The sequence below is a fragment of the Muntiacus reevesi genome, chromosome 5, assembly GCF_963930625.1.
Source record: "Muntiacus reevesi chromosome 5, mMunRee1.1, whole genome shotgun sequence".
Classification (NCBI taxonomy): domain Eukaryota; kingdom Metazoa; phylum Chordata; class Mammalia; order Artiodactyla; family Cervidae; genus Muntiacus; species Muntiacus reevesi.
In genome coordinates this window covers 48,334,651-48,356,642 of record NC_089253.1, presented here as the reverse complement: position 1 = coordinate 48,356,642, position 21,992 = coordinate 48,334,651, and the positions used below count along the sequence as shown (strand labels likewise).

At 56.5% G+C, this 21,992-nt stretch overlaps 1 protein-coding gene across 2 annotated transcripts in view; it reads left to right on the top strand.

Moving 5' to 3' along the window:
* The first annotated feature begins 485 nt into the window (after positions 1 to 485).
* Positions 486 to 21,992, top strand: part of PTDSS2 (phosphatidylserine synthase 2) — a 26,592-nt gene continuing 5,085 nt past the window's right edge. For both annotated transcript variants that reach the window (XM_065938116.1, XM_065938117.1), the window contains exons 1-4: positions 486 to 707; positions 6,594 to 6,695; positions 13,609 to 13,691; positions 17,161 to 17,228. In XM_065938116.1, the coding sequence (XP_065794188.1) occupies positions 526 to 707; positions 6,594 to 6,695; positions 13,609 to 13,691; positions 17,161 to 17,228 (435 nt within the window). In that variant the 5' untranslated portion in view covers positions 486 to 525. The remainder of the gene's footprint in view (positions 708 to 6,593; positions 6,696 to 13,608; positions 13,692 to 17,160; positions 17,229 to 21,992) is intronic.

Here is a 21,992-nt window from a genome sequence, read left to right as displayed (position 1 = left end):
AATAATCTGAGTCAACCAAGATCAGCACGTCTACTCATCTCTTAAAGAACTACTCTTTGGCCACCAAGAGGCTAGAGTCTGGAGATCCCAGTGAAGACTGGGAGAACACGCCTGGGGACAGGCCGCCTGGGGAGGAGGGTTTGGGGCGTGGCTCAGGGCAGACAGCCCAGGAGGAGCTGCCTAATCTGGGGCAGCCTGGGCGCCCCTAATTAGGGAGACGTCGCTCCTCCCGCAACTCACGCAGCGCTAGTTACCTAGCGACCAGGTGGCATCCCTCCCAGCAAGCTCTGTTCCTAACGCATGACATCGGAGACTACGAGTCCCAGGACACCCCGCGCCCAGGCGCTCAGACTACAAGTCCCACAATGCACCGCCCGCCCTTTTCTTGCCGCCCCCCGCCTCTGCTCTCCAGAGACCCTGCGGAGCGGGCGCCGCGACCCCTTCCCGGCGCTCTTCGCGCGGTCTCGCGCTGACTCGGGTGCGTGGGGTCAAGGCGCGGGGCGGAGCGGCTGGGGCCCGGGCGTCATGCGAAGGGGCGAGCGCCGGGGCGCCGAGGGGCCGCGGCCGGGGTCCCCGGTGCCAGGGGGCAAGGCCTCGCCGGAGGAGCCGCCGGACGGCGCGGCCGCGGGCGGAGCGAGCGGGCCGGCCGCGAGCCGCCGCAGCACCGAGTCCGAGGTCTACGACGACGGTACCAACACCTTCTTCTGGTGAGGGACGGCGGTTCGCCGGGTGCCGGCGGGGTCGCGAGGGGCGTGGCCATGCCGCGCGGGTGGAGTGTGCCCCGGGACCCCGAGACCGGGCTCTCGCCGCCGCCCCCCGGACACGGCCTGCCGGGTGGTCCAGCCCCCACCTTTGACTCCTGTCCCCTCTCCCGGGAGGGTTTGGCTCCGAAGTCACCTCAGAGCGGGTTTTCCTGACCTCCCTGCCCGCAGTACCCCGCTGCCCTGCCTCCGGCCCCTTTCTCTGATGGTGCGGATGCCCTGTGAAATGACACCCTGCTCCCCTGGCGAGTGGGGTAATATCCGCGCCGCACTCCACGCCAGGAGCCCAGCGGACGAGTGTGGAGGGAAGGCGCTTCCTCTCAGTGGCCCCGCGCCAGGCCAGTCCTTTGACCCCTCTACAGCTCTGACCTGGCCAAGCCTCGGCGTCAGGCCGTCCTTAGGTCTGCCTTCATGGGGGAATCACCGAGGGAGGGGCAGCCAGGAGCAGAGTTGGAAGAGTTCATGGGCAGAGTTGGGCGCTTTTGCGTTTGAGGACCCAGGAAACCAGCCTTGGGTCAACAGGTCCCAGACATGGCTCGTGCACCTGATGACCCAGTGACCTTGGGCTACCCTTTGCCTGTCTGAGCTTCTCTTCCGTTGCTTGTTAAGAGGGACCCTGGAAGGTGTGCTTCTTGAAAGGAGGGCTGTGGCTGTTCTTTGCTGCTCAGCTCAGGTCCACCTGAAGTTGAGTCCCGTGATGGGCCCTGGGGACAGTGGTGGCTTTGGACCATAGCCCACAGGGATGCTGCATGGAAGCAGCTTCTTCAGCAGGTCTGGGAAACCTCAGAGGAGGTGCACGTGGGGCCACATGTGTCATATCTGACCAAGGAGAGGCCGCAAGGGGAGGGTGTGGTGGGGGAAGCAGCCCTCTGATGAGGTCAGTGTTATCTCCTCTGTTGTGCAGGCAGCTGCTTCAAGGGTGGGGTGGGAGAGGGGTGGGTGACGCGACGACCGGCCCTGCTTTGGGAAGCTGCTGTGCACCAGTGACCTGAAGTCAGAAGGATGGGGAAAGGATGGGGTGCCTTCCTCAGTGAGGGTGCAGCCCCAGAGCTAGTGACTTGAGCACTGTGGGACCCTGCTGGACATTCTGTGAGCGGACCAGGCCATCCGCTGTCCTGCTTGTGGGGCAGGGCCCCTTCAGACTGCAGGACAGAGGGCACAGTCCTCCCACACCCGAGCTGCTGGCCACTGAAGGGAGACAGGTCCTGGAGTGGTGGCCAGGCTTGCTTTTCTTCTTTCCCATTCATTCATTGCATGTCTTGGGGGATGCCACTTGCTGCTTTAGGGCATACAGCAGAGAATGAAACAAGAAGCTTAGATTCTGGCACAAGCAGGCTTCCTGTGCTGGCCAGGGGTTGCTGAGCCTTGCCCTGATCTCAGAAGGCAGAGAGTTAGAAGAGCGAGTGCAGATATCTTTAGAAGCACAAGTGTCAGCCCATGGGTCCCTGCCCATGGGGACACAGAAAGGCCTGCCGTAGTTGGGCTATCCTGTGGGGAGATCTGATGGAGCCTGGAAGGCTCTGAGGAGGGCATGCGCCAGGGCTGCTGGATCCTGGGACCTGCCTCTAGGGCGGGTGCCCCAGCCTCTCCCCCACAGATGTTGGGGTGCTGGTGTATGTGGTCTTTGTGGCATCCCGGGCTTCTGCCCTCACCTGAGTAGGGGAAGAAGCCTCATGTCTCCGTCAGGCAGGTCACCAGACGCTCACCGGCGAGGATGACTCTTTTACTGGTAGGGCCCAGCCACTTTCTGTGTCTCCCATCGTCGACTTGCTCTGCTGGGATTTTAAAAAATCTTTCAGTTTAATTTTTTGTTTTCGGGAGTTTTAGCAATGAGTGAGACCAAGAAATTAAAGACTAAAAGGTATATATTTGTGGAAATGACTATATGTTCCACAGTTACTCAAAATAACTCTTCCATGTTCAAAACTTTGTTCTAACAGTTTTCGTTTTCAAAGAAGTTTGGGCTTCTTGGGGGTCAACTTATCAGCCACACAGTTTGGAATTCAGATTGAGCCTCGGCTTCCGAGTCTGGGCTGCTTCAGGCTGGAAGGGGCAGAGGCCGGCAGGCTCCATGGTGACACCGACCCCTCTTCTGCCGGCCGTGGTGCCTTCGGTGGGGGACACCTCAGGGAAACGTCAGGACCACAGATACTGGGGAAGCATGCAGAGATACAGCAGCTCAAACCGTCTCAGCGTTGTTCCAATCGCTCTTAGAGACCCAGTGCCCTGACAGGTGCTTCTAAATGTTACCGCCTGTAGGTGGAAGATAGGTGAATCAACACTGGGTCACCATGCTTCAAGTCAGGGAAGAGATGGATGGCTGTGACGTTTGGGAAACGCTCGTTGTGTGCTCACATCTACAACACTGAGCCTTCGGTGAGCGCCCTAAACTGATTCTCGGGGCTCTGCTGTTAACAGTACGCTTTAAAAGTAGCGATGAGAATCTGCAGGGCTTGTCTCAGATGCCCCAGGTTCCGGGAATGCCTTCTCAGTCATCGTGTGTTGGGGTTGGCCAGCTTCGCCCACATCTGGGCAGCATGAGTTGCCAGCTGATGCCTTTTTGGTCAGGCTGGTCGTCGGCCCTCGGTGCCTCTCGCCGGCCTGGAACTGGCCGTCTGGTCGTGGCCTTACCTGGCTGTGCGCTCAGCCTCACAGCCACGCCTTCTTATCTTCTCTAAGTGGTTTGGGAGGCTGCCTCCCTGCCCACGCGGCATAGTGAATTGGTCATCCCGAGAGGGGCTGACAGCTGGGCATTTTCCACTGGTCGTGGCAGGGAGCCCAATGTCCTCATGCCCTCACGCTGGCCCAGTGGCCGAGTCACAGGATTCACGGCCGAGTGATCCCTTTGCCAGGATCCCGCGTCCCCTATTAGCCAGGCAGCCAGGCGATGCTCCGGGAGCTCTGGCGTCTGGAGGGACATGGAGTCTTCCTGTGTCCTGAGCCCCAGCGTGTTGTCATTGCAACATCTCTGTTCACAGTGAGCATTCCACAGCATTCCCAGCCCTGGCATACACACTTGGCCACATCGAGTCCGCCTTGATCCATCCAGCCTTCCGACGTGGGCCCTGGTGGCCTCGCTCAGCGTTCATGAGGACAGTGCCTGGAGTGTCTTCCTTCCCACTTCGGTGGCTCTCTCTTCCTGGCCACCAGGTTTCCCTCGGATGTCACTTCCCTTCTGTCAGGATAACTTCCCATGGTGTTTCTTGCAGGGCAGGTCTGCTCCCCAGATTCCCGCCTTCTTCGTCCGCCTTCACTCCTCAGGGTTGGGGATGCTGCTTCAACATTTCTTTCACTGCTTTACAAATTTTGTCCCACTTCTGGGCTCTGTGGTTTTTGAGGAGAAATCTGAGCTCAGACTTGGTGTTTGAGCTGAAAAGGAGCCTGGCTAGGAGTCTGTGCTGCAGGGGCCTTTGGGACCAGTTCTAACACCTGATTTCTGACTTCATTCCTGTTTTTTGCTTTTTTCCTCTGAAAATGTTCACCAGGGTAAGTGTGGCCCCTGCCTCTCGGGGCAGGCAGATGGGCGTTCTGTAGCGCAGGGGCGTCCGCCTCCCTCGGGGTGCAGGCTGCAGACACCCGGGGCTCGAGCAGCCGTCCTGTGGCTCCACCCCATCCCCCACAGGCAGGTGTTGGCAGGCCTGGAGCTGGACACCAGCGGCCCTGAGTGGCTCTGCTCAGCCCTGCTCTACCCCTTCCTCCAGCCACGTGGGCCCCGCTGATGGCCCACCCTGTGCTGGCCCTCAGCTCTTGTCTTACAGGCCTGGACCTGCATCTCCAGGTCCAGGGGCTGCTGTGAGGCCTTCCCCGATTCTGCGCCCCACCCCTACCCACCTCATTTTCCCCCATATCCAGCCCTCTGTTTGTCTTGCTCCAAGAGCGACAGCTCAGGAAGGCAGGATTGGGGTTTGTTGGCGCGTGGTAGGCATTCTAGCCAGTGTGTTGTCTGTGTTGCCTGGGAGCACTTGCCCTGGGCCTCCTAGACTCACAACACGGGTGTGGTGTCGGTGTGCTGGAGCCGTCCTGGGCAGGGCTCAGACCCCAGGCCCCCATCACCAAGCTGAGTGACCCTGGCAACGTGGTTCAGCTCTGAGCATCCACAGGGCCAAGGTGAGGGGGAGTCCCATGCCTCGTCATTGTCAGCTCAGCCCTGGTGCAGTCTCAGCGGCTCTGCTTCTCCTTGTGCAAACTGGGTGGGAAGGGTGGGCCGTGTCCTCGACCCAGGAGAGGCAGCTGAGCTTGCCGAGTCCCTCTGTGTGTAGGCCGGCGTCCAGCAGCAGTTGATTTTCTGGGTCACCACCTCCAGGGAGCCTCAGGAGTGACGGCCTGGACTTTGTGATGTCATCTGCGCCCGTCTCGGGCCCTGAGACACCGTGTGAAGTTCAGCTGGAAGGCTGAGGTCCTGGAGTTCCCTCACAGCCTCAAGCTCACATGTGAATTTGTTAATATTGAATTGTATTAGAACAGTTAAAATAGGAGTTTGTTCACTTCTGACAGTTTTAAATGCCAGTGTTGTTAAAAGAATGAATGCAGTGTCTGCTTTCTTCACTTGGAGCTGACTTACCTGAATGTGACTGTTTCTGTTTTCATAATAAAGAGCATAAAATAACAACTGAATAGATGGAGAGATGATGGAGAGATATTCATTGTCTTGTGGGTAGGGGAACTTGCATGTAGTGTTAGTCACGTATCAATTCTTCCTGTACCAACCGAGAAACTGCAGTTCCAATTAGACTCCCAGTAGCGTCTTTTGTGGCAGCTGTCAGACTGCTGTCGAGTGAAGATGGGAGAGAAACGAGCTGGTCAGGACGGGGGAGTGGGGGGCCTGCCGGAGGCCGGGCTGGGGGCTGCTGCAGCATCCCCATGCAGCCTCACTGCTTGTCCGCTCCCACTGGCCAGCGAAGCTGCACGCCTTCCATGTGTTGCTGGCCAGTTAGGTACCTTTTTCTGTGAAGTGTGTGTCGAGTCTTGTTTGCATTTTCAGGAGATTGTCCTTACTGTTGAGTTGTTAAGAGCTCTTCGTGTGTTCTGGGTACAGAGGCCTCTGTCGGGCACGATTATCTTGAATGTTTTCTCCAAGCTCGTGACTGACTCTTCCATGTCTTCCCTGTTTCACGGGGTTCTGACGGCAGGCAGGGAACTGACGCTCGGTGGCCAGTCCTGGGCTTACTGCTTCCCACATGTTGTCCGCCTGTTCTTCAGGACATCCCTCAAGGCTGGAGGTGTCTCTCCAAGGACACACTCTGCTCTTTTGGGTCTAGGAGTTGGGTCTCTGCCTCTTTTGCAGACAGCTGTTAGCAGGCAGGGGCTCCGGCAGGCACGTGGTGCTCAACACAGTGTGGTGGCTGCGGCCGTGTTTCCAGTCAGGCAGGCCTGCTGACTGCCGAGAGCCACCTCCTTGCTCCTGCATGGGGCTCTGGAGCCTCAGCCAAGTAGCCAGGTAGAGGTAGGGGCTGCTTCCCAGCCCGTCTGGGCAGCCGTCCCACGCCCTCACTCTGGGTCCCAGGGCCTCTCTGCACCTGTGTCTGCGTCACCCTCACGGGGCTCTCGCACTCGGTCACAGCATAAACTGCGAGGTTGGTCTCTCGGCGTCATCTGTTGTGTGACTTGAGCTGTGTGACTTGTGGCCCGGTCCCTCTGAACAAGAGCTGCCCCCTGCTCCCCGCTGCATACCCGCCCAGCCAACACGCAGGCAGAGGACCGTCCAAGCATCACGAGACTGGCAGCCAGCCGTCAGTGGGTTTTGAGCTGCAGGTCAAAGATGGAGTGCGCTCCTTGAGGGGCGTGTCTCCGCGTGCTCTCCGTGTGCTGATGCGGGCTGTGTTTGCATTGCAGGCGGGCCCACACCCTGACCGTGCTGTTCATCCTCACCTGCGTGCTGGGCTACGTGACTCTGCTGGAGGAGACGCCGAGGGACACGGCCTACAACACCAAGAGGTACCCGCCCAGCCCGGCAGTGGGCAAGGGTCGGCACTCCTGGGGCTCTGGGGCCTTGCAGCACTTTCAGCCCCTCTTCTACGCGGCCCAGCCCGGCTCCAAGACGGGCTTGGGTTCAGGTCAGCTTCGATGGTGCAGCATCCCCCCCCCATTCACCTGGCACCCCAGACCTCGCCTGAGCGTCTGGCAGGCCAGCTCAGCGCTGATGCCGTCCCCTGGGCGGCGCCAGGCCGCACGGCCCAGGCTCAGCCCCGCTAGGCTGTGCCGCCCTCTTAGGCTCAGTCGCAAATGCTGCTGTCACCTGAGGCCCCCTCCTTGGGCTCAGGTGGTTTGCTAGAGTGGCTCCCAGAGACCAAGGAGCATTTTGCATGTTTATCATAAGTTACCACAGACTAAGGGACCCCCAGATGGGGAGGCGCGGGGCGGGTGGGGGCAGGGGTGCTGAGTGCCTGCGCACCCCCGAGACCCCTGGGGTCGCTCACCCGGCCTCTGGGCTCTTCGCGCTGCGCGGTTGACTGAGGCGCAGGCCACGCGCGGCACCCTCCCCAGAGGGCTGGCGGGACCTGTGCTTGGCTCCCCTGGCAGCACCTCCCATCTGGAGGTGGGATTCAAAACATAACGAAAGACAGCTTTGTAGCCCTCAGCAGTTAGGGAACTCCAGGGGCTTTAGGAGTTCTGGCTAGAAACAGAGGAAGACCAAATCCATATTTCTTGCTGTGAGTCACAGTGACTGTGAGTTTGAGTGTCTGGGCTTTCTGGAAGGCCAGGAGTGTTTCCATCAGTTAGCGCTGCGCCCTGCACTGTGCTGATAAGAGGCTGTTGGGAAGTTTTGGCCCGGCGTGAGGAGTGTGGCTATCTTGTCTCGTCTCCAGAAAGAGACTAGTTGGCAGGATTGTGTCCTCTGCCTGACTCCAGTAGCTTCCGGGGCCAGTCTCAGAAGTGCGTGGGGAAGATTAACTGGTTTTAGAACTCGTTTCTGTGTATTTTCTACACTGGATGGACTCACCTCTCCCCTCTGGTCCCATGAAGCCCCGATGGCTGTTCCAGTCCTGGGACCCAGGCCGCACCTGCTCTGGGAGGGCAGCTGGAGGAGGCCAGGCAGGAACAGAGGCGGAGGGCGCCGCCCAGAGCCGCCAGGAGACTGTAGGTCAAGTTCGGTGGGTGGACTGGGCTTGTCCTCCTCCGTCCGTGGGGTCTCGCCCTCCAGCCGGACTGTGACGTGGACACGAGGGTCCAGGACACGGGAGGCACGTCTCGCCCTCCCCCATGAGGTGCAGGCCTCCTGCCCGGGCTCCTGGCTCCACGCTCTGTGAGGTCCCCCGCCTCCCTCCTGCCTCCCCGTTGGCTTTGCTGGGCCTTCCTCTCGTTCCAAGCGCTACGTGCCAGCCCCTGAGTCTAGCACCTCTGAGTGCCCCGCCCTTCCAGCCCTCCATGGTCACACTGCAGGCCGGCACACGGGGAGTGGGGCCTGGCGCCGAGGAGGCAGCTCTGCTGCTCTTGGATCGCTGGGTGGGCCCCTGGGGCTGCCCCTCCCCCACCGCAGGGGGCCCCAAGGATTCAGGGGGCAGTGAGGCAGTCTGGCCGGGGCGCTGCACTTGCCTCGAGGGGGTTTCTGAGAATTTGGGCGCTCGCCCCGCGTGGAGGGCTTGCACCATCTCCTGCGCGCAGCCATGCAGGAAGCCCGGAAAGCAGAACTTGGTCAGACTGAAGAGGTGTCCCGTGTGGCTGTGAGGTTGGGCCAGAGGCGAGCAGTCCTGATGTCACTGGGCAAGCATGGTCCCAGGGAACAGCCACCCTCACCTCCCCCCCCAATACAGAGTGTCTCGGAACACCATCCCGGGGGCAGGGCTGGGTCTCACCAGACGCTTGCTGGGTGAGTCACAAAGCCTTGCTGCCAGGGACCCCCACTCCAACCCCCAGTGTCAGGGGGGGCTTGTTGGCTGCCCCCAAGGCAGTGGCCCCAGGACCCCTGTGGGCACGTCCCCAGCTCTTCATCCTGCGCCGGCCTTTCTCCTGAGCCGTCTGTGCCCGAGCGAGGGTACAGGGGGTGCCCCCAACAGGGCGCCTGGGTCTCTGCCGGGTCCCCGTGTGATTTCAGCAGAGGCGGGGCTGGGGAGGGCAAGCAGGTAGGAGTATGGAGCCCCAGGCGCTCCTCTGCCCTCTCAACCACTTCAGGGCAAGAGAGCTCCCTCCAGGCCCTTGGGGCTGCCATGGTGCCTGGAGCCTGTCCTGGAAGCCTGCAGGCCCCAGCCTGCACCTGACCGAGGCTCTGCAGCTTCTCCCAGGGACGGGCAAGCGTGCAGGAGCCCTTAGACCCCAGAGGGGGTCCCGCCTGCTCCCCGAGTCAGCACCTCACACAGCCTGGGCTGTGACGAGGCCCCCTGTGTCTCTGGAGGCTGCTGGGGCATGCTTATTTTTATTTTTTATTATGTCAGAGCTCTTGATGTTTGCTTCCCAAAAGTTATGGTTATTTTTTTATTAATATTTATGTTGTTAAAACTTTAGGAAATTGGTTTGCTTTCCCTAAACTTTCAATCTTGCCACTTTTTATGGATCTAACATGTTCTATCACTTCAGGAGGGTAGATTTCCTTCCTCAGCCAACTTTACTGGCGTGTCATTTAATACAACGCGCACCTCGTTAACACACGCTGCCACGAGCTGGAGGCGCGAGCTGGGCCCCCTCTAAGGCCGTGGTCAGGCTGCACGGCCGGCCACAGGCCCCTCTGACCTGTGAGTCTCGGCCGGCACGCGCCCTCGTGTCTCATGGTTCTGTGACACCCGTGTTGCTGTGTCTGTCAGCAGTCTTTCTGGTCTGTTTCCAGGGGGTGGTCTACCGTGTGGACACGCCCCAGTTCCTTGGCTCATTATCTGCTGGTGACCCTTGGGATGTTTACATACATATGCACATCAGTTCAGTTCAGTCGCTTAGTCGTGTCCAACTCTGCGACCCCATGAACCGCAGCACCCCAGGCCTCCCTGTCCATCACCAACTCCTGGAGTCCACCCAAATCCATGTCCACTGAGTCGGTGATGCCAACCAACCATCTCCTCCTCTGTCATCCCCTTTTCTTCCTGCCTTCAATCTTTCCCAGCATCAGGGTCTTTTCAAATGAGTCAGCTCTTTGCATCAGGTGGCCGAAATATTGGAGCTTCAGCTTCAACATCAGTCCTTCCAAAGAACACCCAGGACCGATCTCCTTTAGGCTGGACTTAGTGCACTTGTAAATGTAGAGACTTATCAATACGCGCGCAGTGTCGATGTATGTTGCCTCTTTGTGACAGAAACGCACACAGCGTACCCACAGCACTTAGGAGGGGCCGGCCAGAGGGAAGAGGCCGCCCAGCTGCAGCGCTGGCCGCACGCAGGCGCAGGGGTCGGCACAGTGTTGCTGGGGGAAGCTCAGGCAGAGCCCAGAGCCGCACGTCCTTGACGGAGGAGAAAGGCAAGTCAGCAGAGAAAGAGTGTTGGACACGGGGCCTTGGGGTAACCAGGTCTGATGTACTTTGCACAGGAATAAATTCAAAATGGATTATAGACCTAAATGTAAAATAGGAGACTAAAATTTATTGAAAAAAACACAGGAGAAAATCTGGTGATGGGTTTGATGATGGCTTTTTTTGTTCGTGCCACACAGCCTGTGGGATTGTAGTTCCCAGGGATCAATCTGGCGCCCCCTGCAGGGAAGCAGGTGTCTTAACCACTAGATCTCCAGGGGAGTCCTGACGGCTCTTTAAATAGAATGCCAAAAAGAGGCTCTGTGGACTTGATGAAAATGAAAAACTTCTGCTCTACAAAACACATTGCTGAGACAGCAAGAAGACAAGCCGCAGGCTGGTGGGGGACATTCGCCAGACGTGTGCCTGACGGCATGTCTGTCTGCACTGTACAGAGAGCTCCAGACCTCCGCACGGGGATTCAGCAGCACAGGCGAACCTGGTGGGAGGTCTGGACGGATACCAGCAAGGACGTGAGCGCGGGAAAGGACACGCAGCCCCGTGCGTCTGCAGGGAGCGCCGCCGCACACATGCCCCAGCGGCCCCAGCGGGCAGCACCAGGTGCCGGCGATGCCTGGGGCAACAGGAGCATCCGTCACAGGACGAAGCAGAAAGCAGCAGCTGTGCATCTTGGTGTTTACCCAGAGAAGCTGAGCACTCACGGCCACAGAACCCGCACTGGGGCGTCAGAGCAGCTTCGTTTGGAAGCACCAAACTTGGAAGCCCCCAAAATGTCCTCGGTGGCTGAATGGATGGACAGTGGACTGCATTCATTCATATAATGGAATATTATTAAGCAGTAAAAAGAAATGAGCTGCCAAGCCATGGAGACAGAGATGAAGCTTAAATGCCTATTGTTGAGTGAAAGAAGCCCATCTGGAAGGCTGCATGCCATGTGAGCCCAGCACTGTGGCATCTGGACACGGCAGAGCTGTGAGGGGAGAGAGGAGTGGTTTCCCGGGACAGAGGAGTGTGAAGAGGTGGAGTATGGGAATTTTTGGAGCCTTGAAGCTGTCGAGTTGATGTCGTAATGGTGAATATAGGACTGAACAACACCAACCTAAGTGTGCAGCTTTTAAAGACTGTTTAGCAGGCAGAGGACCCCAGGCAGGAATGCGACGTGAAAGGAGGAGCCCCTGCCTTAGCTTGAGCACGGAGCCTCAGGGAGGGGCCAAGGGCAGGCGCTGACCACAGTCACCTGAGAAAATTAAACGCTCAGGTGTAAATAAAAAATACGTGTACAGGATCCACATAAGAAAAACTACAAAATTTTGAGGACTGAAATCAAAGATCTAAATCAGGGGACCGATAGTCCATGTTCGCTGATAGGATCTCAGTATTGGTGAGGTGTCATTTCTTCTGGACCTATAGATTCAGTGAGATCCCAACCAAATCCCAGTAAGTTACCTTGTAGACATGAGTGGGGTCTGCAGGCATGAAGGCCCAGGATGTGCGCAGAGCACTGTGCCCTGGGGGTGAAGCTGGTTCCCACGGGTGTGGGTTAGCAGCAGGGTCCCTGGGACCCTGGGCACTGTGCCCTGGCACCACACAGGTGGCGGGTGGGGGCCGAGAGCCTCAGTGCTGGGGGGAGGTCGCAGGCGACCGAGGGGAGAGCGACCGTGGATGAGGGATGCTGCTGGGCATCAGTGAGGACTCAGGTGCAGGGCAGTGTGGAGTGGGCTACACACAGGAGTATTTGTAGTGTGCGTGCGTGCAGCGTTGGCACACACATATCTTGTTGTTCTGTTGGCCAAGAGGGTCCAGAGGGAAGGAGCACATGGCCGCCCAGATCTTGGTTCCTAAGACCATTCATTCTCCAGTAAAGGAGCCAGACTCCCTGGAGAAATGGCCGATTCCAGGGCTGGGACAGGGAGCCCCCAAGATGGGCCTGGGGTATCTTCCAGAACCAAAAGGGAGGGAATGCTAAAAAAAAACCCACAGAGATAGGGTGTGCCAAAGAGACTCGGCAGCTGAATGAAAGCTCCCAGCAGCCAGCGCTGGAACAGTTTGAGCAAAGAGATCATTCAAGTGCTGAATTATAACCCAAGTGTAATGTAGATGCCCTCGAAGCCATGCTGATGTCAGAGATGAGTCAGGAGATGTACCTCCGGCACAGAAGGGTTCCTGTCGGACTGTGGCGCTACTCCCCACCCCCATGCAGGGTCCTGCCTCCCAAGGGCGAGGGGGACACCAGACAGGCACCCTGCGGGGGTCCAGTCGGCACCACTGGTCCGGGTTGTGTCCATGTTGATACGATGGGAAGATGATGATCTTAACGTCTGTAGTCTCACTTCGAAAAACCCTGTAACCCTGATCTAATCATGAACAGCAACAGCCTTTGTTCAGGGGCGCCCACAAAACACTTGCCCAGTCTTCCTCAAAACTGTGCAGGTCATCAAAACAGGGGCCGTCTAAGAGCCTGTCAGAGCCCAGAGGAGCCTGAGGAGCAGGACTCATGTGGGGCCTGGGTGGGGGCCTGGAGCAGGAAAAGGACATTAGTTTAAAAACTGAGATCTGGAAAAAAGAAACACTGTGGACTTGAGTTATTGTGTCTGTGTTGGTTCACTGGTGACAGGCCCCAAACTGATGGATGTGGGAAATTCTACATCATCTGTAACTTTTCTGTTCTGAAATTAAAAGATTATTTTAAAATGTATTATATCTGCTTTCCTCTAAAAGTGCTTCTGGTGGACAGGTTTTCCCAGGTAGTCTCGGGGTGGGAGGGCATCTCGGCCCTTTCGCTGGGTTGTGAAGCGTGGCCGCCGCCCCGGGAGGCTCTGCGTGCGCTTCTTGAAGCCAGTCTGCGCCGACCGCCAGGGCTGGTGCCGGGGCTCGGAATCCTCAGGCCTGCTCCTGGGCCGCGTGGGGGTAGCCATGGCCTGGAGCGCAAGATGGGGACTGGCTCCTGTGGCGGGCAGGGTGCCGTGTGTGTCTGTGTGGCTTTTGCCGTCTCCTGCTGGGCTCCTGCTCGGCCTGGACACGCAGCCCTGGGGTGCAGGAGCCACCAGAGGCCTGCCTGCTGGAGCAGGAAGCCCTTGGACCCTGATAGCATCTTTCCTTCTAGGGCTTCATGATCCCTGGACCATCATGGGTGGACTTGGAGGGGTTTTTTGTTTGTTTGTGGTGTGTGTGTTTAGCATGCAGCCTGCCTTAGTGGTGTAGCGCTTGATGGTACACAGAAGCCAGCCCCGGGGCCAGGGCCTCCTCCCAGGGTGGTGCTGCCTCCGGGGGCCATGCAGGCCAGGGCGGCGGTGCTCAGCCACCAGCTTCACCACGGCTGAGCCTCAGCTCTGCCCCACTGGGGGTCGGGGCGGTCCCTGCCGTGGGTGCCCCAGCCTCCCACCTCCTGCCTGGGAGGGGCCGACCCAGAGCTCCACGCTTCCGCACACTGAGGGCTGTTTGTTCTTTATTTGCAGAGGTATTGTGGCCAGTATTTTGGTTTTCTTATGTTTTGGAGTCACACAAGCTAAAGACGGGCCATTTTCCAGACCTCATCCAGGTAACTTGCCATTTCTTTCTCCGTGTGTGCCGAGTGGTGGTGCTGTTCTGAGGGTCGCGCTGTGTCTGTGCTGCTGCGTGAGTGTCCTGCCCCGCCCCGTCCGGCCTGCACATGTCGGCGAGGCGGGTGGACGAGACCGGCTTTGCTGGAGTCGGGAAGCCCCCTTCTCTGCGCTCGCCCTCCCCCGTGTGCCCCCCCCTCCCCGCCCCGCTCCGGGCCCTTCTGTCCCATTGCTGCCCCCCCTGTGCTGCTCAGGGAAGTCTTCCTGGGGGCGGAGGGGCCTGGGGCCGCGCAGGGCGCTTAGCGTGGCTCGGCTCTCCGCTGCAGGGCCCCCCCAACCTTGCTGTTCACGGTGGGGGTCCCTGGGCGCCGTGTGCAGCCAGCTCTCCTGTTTCCACCATCCCGCCTCCATCCCAGGGTCATACTTTTAGATGAAAATAAAAACCACTCATGAAAGTAACCACCGTTAAGTTTTAGTGTGTTTGTATACATGTATACATACACAGCTGTGAAAACAATTAGCAGTGGGACTGCACTTGTATTCCATGTCATCACTGTTCACTTCAGGCTTCACACAAGCACATCCTTGTGAACATTTTGAGAACTGGAGTTTTGGTGGCTTCAGTCCTCATCTGAAGTGCTACACGCACGAATCCCACCCTAGAATGATGGTGTTGCTTGGCGGTTTCCAGTTCCGTGGTGATAAACTAGGCTGTGGTGAATTTCCACGTGTGCACATGGGTGCCCCATCCGATTACCTGTGGAAGCGGCAGATTAAGGGTCCGTGTTCGGTGTTGCCCAGCTTCGCTCCAGAAGGGAGGGCTCAGGGGTCACGTGCCAGGGGCTCTGAGCCGGGGTCTCACTGGCCGCTCGGCCCCTCGAGACGTTGGTGTGGGTGAAGCCTGTGTGGCCCCTGCCCGGGCGTGGGGCGGTGTGATTGTCCTGGCCTCCCTCACTCGGGCTGCAGGACCGCCTCCACTGGTTTGGGCCTGTCCAAGAAGGGTGTGGTCTCCTAACCAGAGTTAGGGAGGAGTGAGCTCGAGTGTCAGAATCCAGAGCCAGTGAGAAACCAGGTTCAGTGCTTGTCAGACTGGCGTGGGAGGGAGAACACGAGTGCTGGAGGCTCCTTCGGGACCTGTTCAGGGTGTGGGCAGCAAGGCCACGTGGGCGCCAGGACTTGGTGAAGTCGCTGGGGGGCAGGACAGGCGGGGCCCGCCTGGTTGGCCCAGCAGGACTTGGTCGCGTGGTCGAGCCCGACGGCTCTGGGCCAGGTGGGCCCGGCCGGCCTCCCCTCCACGGTGTCTGAGTCTGTGTTCCGACCGTGGCCTTGCCCTTCTTTAGTTGCTGTACGTAAACTTTCTCTGCCAGCTCTGGTTAGTCACCCGGGGCCTGTCCAGGACCACCTGCCAGACGTCTTGTTCACCTGGTGCTCGGTGGGAAGCCCTCAAATCCTGAAATCAGGTTGCCTCTGCAGGCCGGAGGACAGCGTGATCTCCACCACCCCCCCTCCTAGGCCTGGCTCAGGTCACTCCTGGGGGAGCAGACATGGGGCTCCAGGCCCACCGGTCTGGGGAGCTGATTTATTTAGAAACTGGAATTGGGTCTGGCCTGTTAAAACGGCCCCCTTCCTTTCATGATTTTTATTTTTATTTGTGGCTGTCTCTGAAAGCTGGATTAAGTAGGCACGTTGCCAGTGCTGTTGAGGTGGCCAGTGTTGATGTTTAGGAAGAAAAGTGCTCGTTGGGGAGTGGGGCAGACAGACTCAGGGAACCAGCTTCAGGAGCCTCTGGGTGGTTCAGGGAGAGCAGGGCGGTGCTGGGGGGTCGTGTGGAGACCCTGGCGGAGGGATGGACAAGGGCCGCTGAGGGTGGGGGTGCATAGGCCTGGACTCCTGGTGGGCTCCACAGTCAAGTGGTGGGGGCGTGGGGGGCCTTTCTGACCCACGTGAGTGTGGACAAGGCAGGACAGAGCCGCCCTCACAGGCAGCAGCCGGTCACCACAGCTGTGTCCCCCCGCATCCCCCACCACTGCCCTGGAGCTGCTGCTGGAGCCTCGAACCAGGGAGAATTTTCCAGGTGTCCCCATCTTCAAGAGCATGAAGAATGCTTGTCACTTCAGCTGTTTACTTCCCGAGTACATAGCCAATTTTCCCAAGAATTCACCAGCCTGTGTTTTCTGCCTGTGCGAGACTGGGTGCTCACAGATCTCCTGGCAAACATGCGGGGCCGGCTCCAAGGCGCCGGGCCACCCCAGGGCTGGGTGTGTGCACAGCTGAGCCCAGGCGGCTGCCCCGGGATGCAAACTCAGGAGGTGAGCGCCGCACACGCCCTGCCTGCCTGCGGCACGGCCTGGCCCGGGTCCCAGCGAAGCTCAGGGTGGGAGGGCATGTACCATGGTCATGGGTGACCTGAAGTAACTGTGGAATAACCGTGGCCAAGTGTGTGTGCACAGCTTATTTTTTAATTAGCAGTTAAAAGTAGCCTGGTGGTGGGCTTTTTTTCCCCCACAGACATAAGCATAGGGAAAGCAGGTGTCTTAGGCCTTATTAAACAGGTTTATGAAGATTCTTGGAGCAGCTCTAGACCTTCCCTTTCCCACTGTCTCATCTGCCAGGGAAGGCTGAGTTGAGAGAGTGGAAGGCGGGTGGTGAGGGAGAGAACCAGCTAACAGAAGGGCTGCTTCTTCCAGCTTTGTTGGGATGTGATTGACACATGACGTGAGCTTAAGGGTTCTGAGTGATGACTTCATGCACATATTGCAGAATGGTCACTGCAGTGTGGTTAGTTAGCACCTCTGCCACCTCGTGTAACCTCAGCTGTTTTTACGGTGAGAACACTTTAAGATGGACTCAGCAACCTTAAAGCATATAATGTACATGCCACGTGTCGCCAAGGGACAAGCGTGCTGACCGGAACTAGGACAGTTTCCTAAAACAAGTCATCATCCCAGGAATTCGGGACCATTTAATGTTAGAAAGTGTGTTAACATCACTCGTCACACTAACACTGAAGGTAAAAAACGGATTCCCATGAATGTAGAAGACTAGGTTTTCATATTCGTTCATGACAGAACCGATTCGACAGCACTCTGGGATTAAGAGATTTTCTTAAACTTGACAAAAAGTCTCTACCAAAACCCTGCAGACCTACTTAGTGATGAAGGTTAGGAGCGTCCCCAGTGGACACAAGACAAGGACCTTTGCTTGTGTCCAGTGGTTTGTGGGCCTTCTCTGCTGCGGCAGTGAGACAAAAATGGAAGATTAGGGACAGGAATGGAAGAAAAGGAAGGAAGAGCATACCGGAGAGAAACTGTACGCTCACCCCTGGGTGGGAGCTCGCTTCTGAAGTCTCTGCTAGGGGCCCGAGAGGGGCCTGGAGCAGGGCCCATGCATGTCGGGTGTGCAGGGGCCGCCTGAGGGTCTGGGGCACCCCGGGGCGGGCACCCTTAACCCTGTGTTCTGTCTCTGCAGCTTACTGGAGATTTTGGCTCTGCGTTAGTGTGGTCTACGAGCTGTTTCTCATCTTTATACTCTTCCAGGTAAGCGGTTTTTCTTGGCTACATGAATGGGGGCAGTTCAGGTGGGTGTGAGGTGGCAGAGAAGGCTCTGGCAGCAGACATGGGGCGCTGAGCGGCGGTGGCGGGCCGGGCCAGTCGCCGTGGCCTCACTTCGGTCTGTGGATGGCCATGGCTGCATGTGCGTTGGTCTCTTCTGGCATGTGTTCGGCAAGGTGGTCAGTGGGAGGAGGTTGGAAACTCATCTCCTTAGGAAATCTTGGATCAGGATTTGTTGCCGCCAACATCTGTCTGATAACACTCCTTGCTCTGCTGGGTTAAGCAAGTGTGCCTTTGAGGGTGGACTTCAGTATTCAGTCTCAGAACCGTCAGCAGCGGCTGAGTGAGTTATCATCACGTGGGAAAGCCTGCCTTTAGGGAAGGCGTGCAGGGCCGGGGATCGTGCCGCTGTGTGTGTGTGCATGCCAGAGTTAGCCTGGCCCCCTCGGTCCCGCCCTGCAGCCAGTCTGTTCCCTGCACCCCTGCCGTTCGTCTCGGACACTCGTGTGAGTGGAGCCGCGTGGCCGTCTCGGCCTTGAAGCTCACCCGGCTGCCTGCCAGCACCCGCTCCCCTGCCGTGGAAGGTGTTTCTGGTGGAGGCACCGCCGTCTGTCCCTCCAGCAGTGTGCGTCTGGCGTGGGGCGGGTGTGAGAGGAGCCTCCGGCACAGGCTCTGCTGTGACCTGGCCCTGGGAGTGCTCCTGCGTCGTGGCGGGTCAGCCCGGTGGCCGGGGCCCTCACAGCTCTTGCCGTCATCAGGATCTTTTATTTTAGCCAGTGTCTTTTCATGGGTTTCACTGCATTTCTAGAATGGCTCATGATGTTTACCAACTTCTCCTGCATTTATGACCCAGAAAACAAGCATCCTCTTTGGTGAAGCGTTTATTTTTGCCCTTTTTAGAAATCTGGCAGTTTGTTACTGTAGTGTTACGATTTTTATGCTGTCCCGGCACAAGGCCCTCTGCCGGCTATGGCTTGCACGTTCCTTCTCCAAGGCTGCAGCTGGGCCTTGTTCTTTTAACAGTGGTGGGCCTTGTGTCTTCTCTTTTTTTGCTTTTGATGTCATGTGTAAGACTTCTTTGTCCAAGACCAGTTTATTAAGATGTTCTCCCATGTTTTCTGTTAAAACCATCATGGTTTTATATTTTACACCAAGATTGTTCATTCATGTTGAGTTTCTTTTTACATTTTGTTCTGGAATAATTAGATTCACGGGAAGTTGTGAAAAAATTGTACAGGTAGGTTCTGTGTTCTTTTACCGAGTCCCTCAACGTTTTGCATAAATACAAGATAGCATGTGTACCTGCAATTAACACAGTATTGTAAGCCAGCCATTTTTCAGTCCGTGTGTCGTGTCTGACTCTCTGTGACCTCATGGACTGCAGCACGACCGGCTCCTCTTCCTTTACTGTCTTCCGGGGTAAATTCATGTCCACTGAGTCAGTGATGCCATCTAACCTCATCCTCTGCCGCTCCCTTCTTCCTTCAGTCTTTCCCAGCATCAGGGTCTCTTCCATGAGTCAGGTCTTCACATCAGATGGCCAAAGTACTGGAACTTCAGCTTCAGCCTCAGTCCTTTCATGAATATTCAGGGTTGATTTCCTTTAGGATGGGTGGTTGGATCTCCTTGCATCCAAGGGATGCTCAGGAGTCTTCTCCAGCACCAAGTTCGAAAGCATCAATTCTTCGACTCTGTGTTTTTTTTATTGTCCAGCTCTCAAATCCATACATGACTACTAGAAAAACCATAGCTTTGACTAGACTTACTTTTGTCGGCAAAGTAATGTCTCTGCTTTTTAACATGGTGTCTAGGTTTGTCATCACTTTGCTTCCAAGGAGCAAGCGTCTTTTAATTTCATGGCTGCAGTCACCATCTGCAGTGATTTTAGAGCCCAGGAAAATAAAGTCTGTCACTGCTTCCACTTTTTCCCCTGCTGTTTGCCATGAAGTGATGGGACTGGAGGGGCTTCCCCAGTGGCTCAGCAGTGAAGAACCAACCTGGGATGCAGAAGGCGTAGGAGGCCTTGGGCTCGAGTCCTGGGTCAGGAAGATCCCCTGGAGGAGGGCATGGCAATCCACCCAGTATTCCAGGCAGTATTCTCGCCTGGAGAATCCTGTGGACAGAGGAGCGTGGAGGGCTACAGTCTGTAGGGTTGAAAAGAGTTGGACATAAGTGACTGAGCACGCACGCGTGATGAGACCGGATGCCATGGTCTTAGTTTTTTTAATGTTGTGTTTTAAGCCAGCTTTTTCACTCTCCTCTTTCACTGGCAGCAAGAGGCTCTTTAGTTTCTCTCCACTTTCAGCCATTAGAGTCAACTATGCTTCAATTTAAATATATATATAAGACAGTATCAAACCAAGAAATTGACATTGATGCAATCCACAGAGCAGTTTTACTCACATGTACGCACACACACGTGTATGTAGAATTTGGTATAGTTTTGGGGAGGTTTATTGCAGTGCATTTAATTAAAAATATTTTTTAATTTTAGTAAAAAAGAAAAAAAAACATAAAATTTACCATCTCAACCATTTCCAGGCGCACAGCTTGGGACACTGAGACATTCACCAGGCTGTGTTACCTTCCCCACCGTCGTCCCCAGAATCTGTTCATCTTCCCAAACGGACACTCACTGCCCTCGCCCCCCCCCCCCCACTTCCTGTGTCTATGGATGCGACCCTTCCAGGGGACCTCCTGTCGGGGGAAGTGAGACAGCATCTGTCCTTCTGTGACTGCATTATTTCTCTGAGCATCATGTCCTCAAGGTCCATCTGTGTTGCCGCCTATGACAGGGCTTCTTCCCTTTTTGAGACTGAGCAGCGCCCGTGGGGTGTTTATACGACGTTTGTGTGTTCACTTATGATGAGTGGGCACTTAGGTTGCCTCCACTTTTGGTGAGTGTGTGTAACGCTGCTGTGAATGTGGGTGTGTGAGTGTCTGTTCAGCCCTGCTTTCCCTTCCTCTGAGGACCCGCCTGGAAGCGGGACTGCTGAGGAATCCTGGTTAACCTCTAGAGGAGCTGCCGGACTGTGACACCACAGCCCCACAGGCCATGCACAGCTTCCAGTTTCTCCACGTTCCCCCAGCTCTTGGTGTAAAGTGGTGACGTGTCTCCTGTGGTTTGATTGCTCATGACGCTGAGCATCTCTACACGCGTTTGTGGACATCGGTATGTCTTGGGGAGACCAGTTTTTGTTCTGGTTGATTTTTATTAATGGTCCCTATTTTCTTTTATTCATTTAAAAGACACTATTTTAAAGCAGACTTACAGGATTGTGAGGTTGGTGCAGAGAGGTTGATTCCAGTAGTCCTTCACCGAGTTTCTCCTGTTAGGAACGTCTTGCACTAATGTGAGTCGTCTGTTACAATTGGTCATTGTTAAGTAAAACCCGCACCTTCTCACAGTTTATCCTCTTCTCTGAGGCACAAGATTCTCCCCTTAGGCGGGTCTCTGATTTCTCCCGGCAGTGCTCAGTGGTTTTCAGAGTGCATCGCTAAGTGTCACTCTACAGACGCTGTCCTCAGTGGGCTTATCTTGGCTTCGCGTTGCTCTGCTGGTCCTGGATCTGGAAACACAGCCTGTTTGCTCTGTGCTGTCAGCTGCACCTGACTCATTCATTCTCACAGCTCTGCTGCTGTTCAGGGGCTTCTGAGGGGGTCTCTGCAGGAAAACGGGGGTTCACGTCGTCCTCACCAACCTGAGTGTCTGTCTGTCATCTCTGGTCTCACTGCCCCAGCACCAGCCTTCTCACCCCCAACTTCTCAGTAGGGAGCCCTTACCAGATGCCCTTTATCAGTGGAGGAAGTTCCACTCTTCCTAATTTGTTGAGTGTTTTTATCATGAGAGGCTGTTGAATTTTGTTGGTTTGATGCTTTTTTTTTGTATCAGATGACATGATCATGTGGGTTTTTGCCTTTATTAATGTGATGTGTTAATTCATTTCCTCATTTTGAACCAGCTCAGCACTCCTGGGATAAATTCACTTGGTCATGGGGTATGGTCCTGTGTATATGCTGCTGAATTTACTTACCCAGTATTCTGCAGAGGATTTTTGCGACTGTTTTCATAAGAGACACTGTCTGTAGTTGGCCTGGAATGTGTTTTTCTGGCTTTGCTATCAGGGTTGCAGGGGGTGTGTCTGGTGTTCCTTTTAGGATTTGACACTTGATCCTGATCCTGACCCCTGACCACTGGTGATAATCCAGATCCCTGGCAGGGGTGTCTGTCAGGTTCCCCCACCCCCTGCCCTGAGGAGGGAGGCCCCTCACAGGAGTGGAAGCAGCTCCACAGCCCAGTGGGGGGCCTGTGGGGGGGGTGTCTTCTCCCCAACTCGTTTCTGACATCAGTGCCTCCTCACAGTTATCTGTGTTATCCTCTGGGTTGTAAGTCAGAATTTGATCCATTGCTCAAATTGTTCCAGTTTCAGCTGCCAGGAGCTTTCACATGCCCCATCTTTGTGGGTTCCCGGTGTTTTGTTTCATGTTTCTGAGCACCTTCCTCCTTTTGGTGCTGGAAGACACCCCCACCCAGGCCCATCCTGGGGCCCCCTGCCCCAGCCCTGGAGTCAACCATTTCTCCAGGGAGCCTGGTTTCTTTAGAATGGTCTTAGGAACCAGGATCTGGGCCCTGTCAGTCAGCAGCGTGGAGCCATGTGGGTCCTGGCCTTGGTGTGCGGATTTCCTGCCTGGCTGCTGCCCTGGCCCACAGGGTTCAGGGGTCAGTCGGCCTCCTTGGCCTCTGCTGGA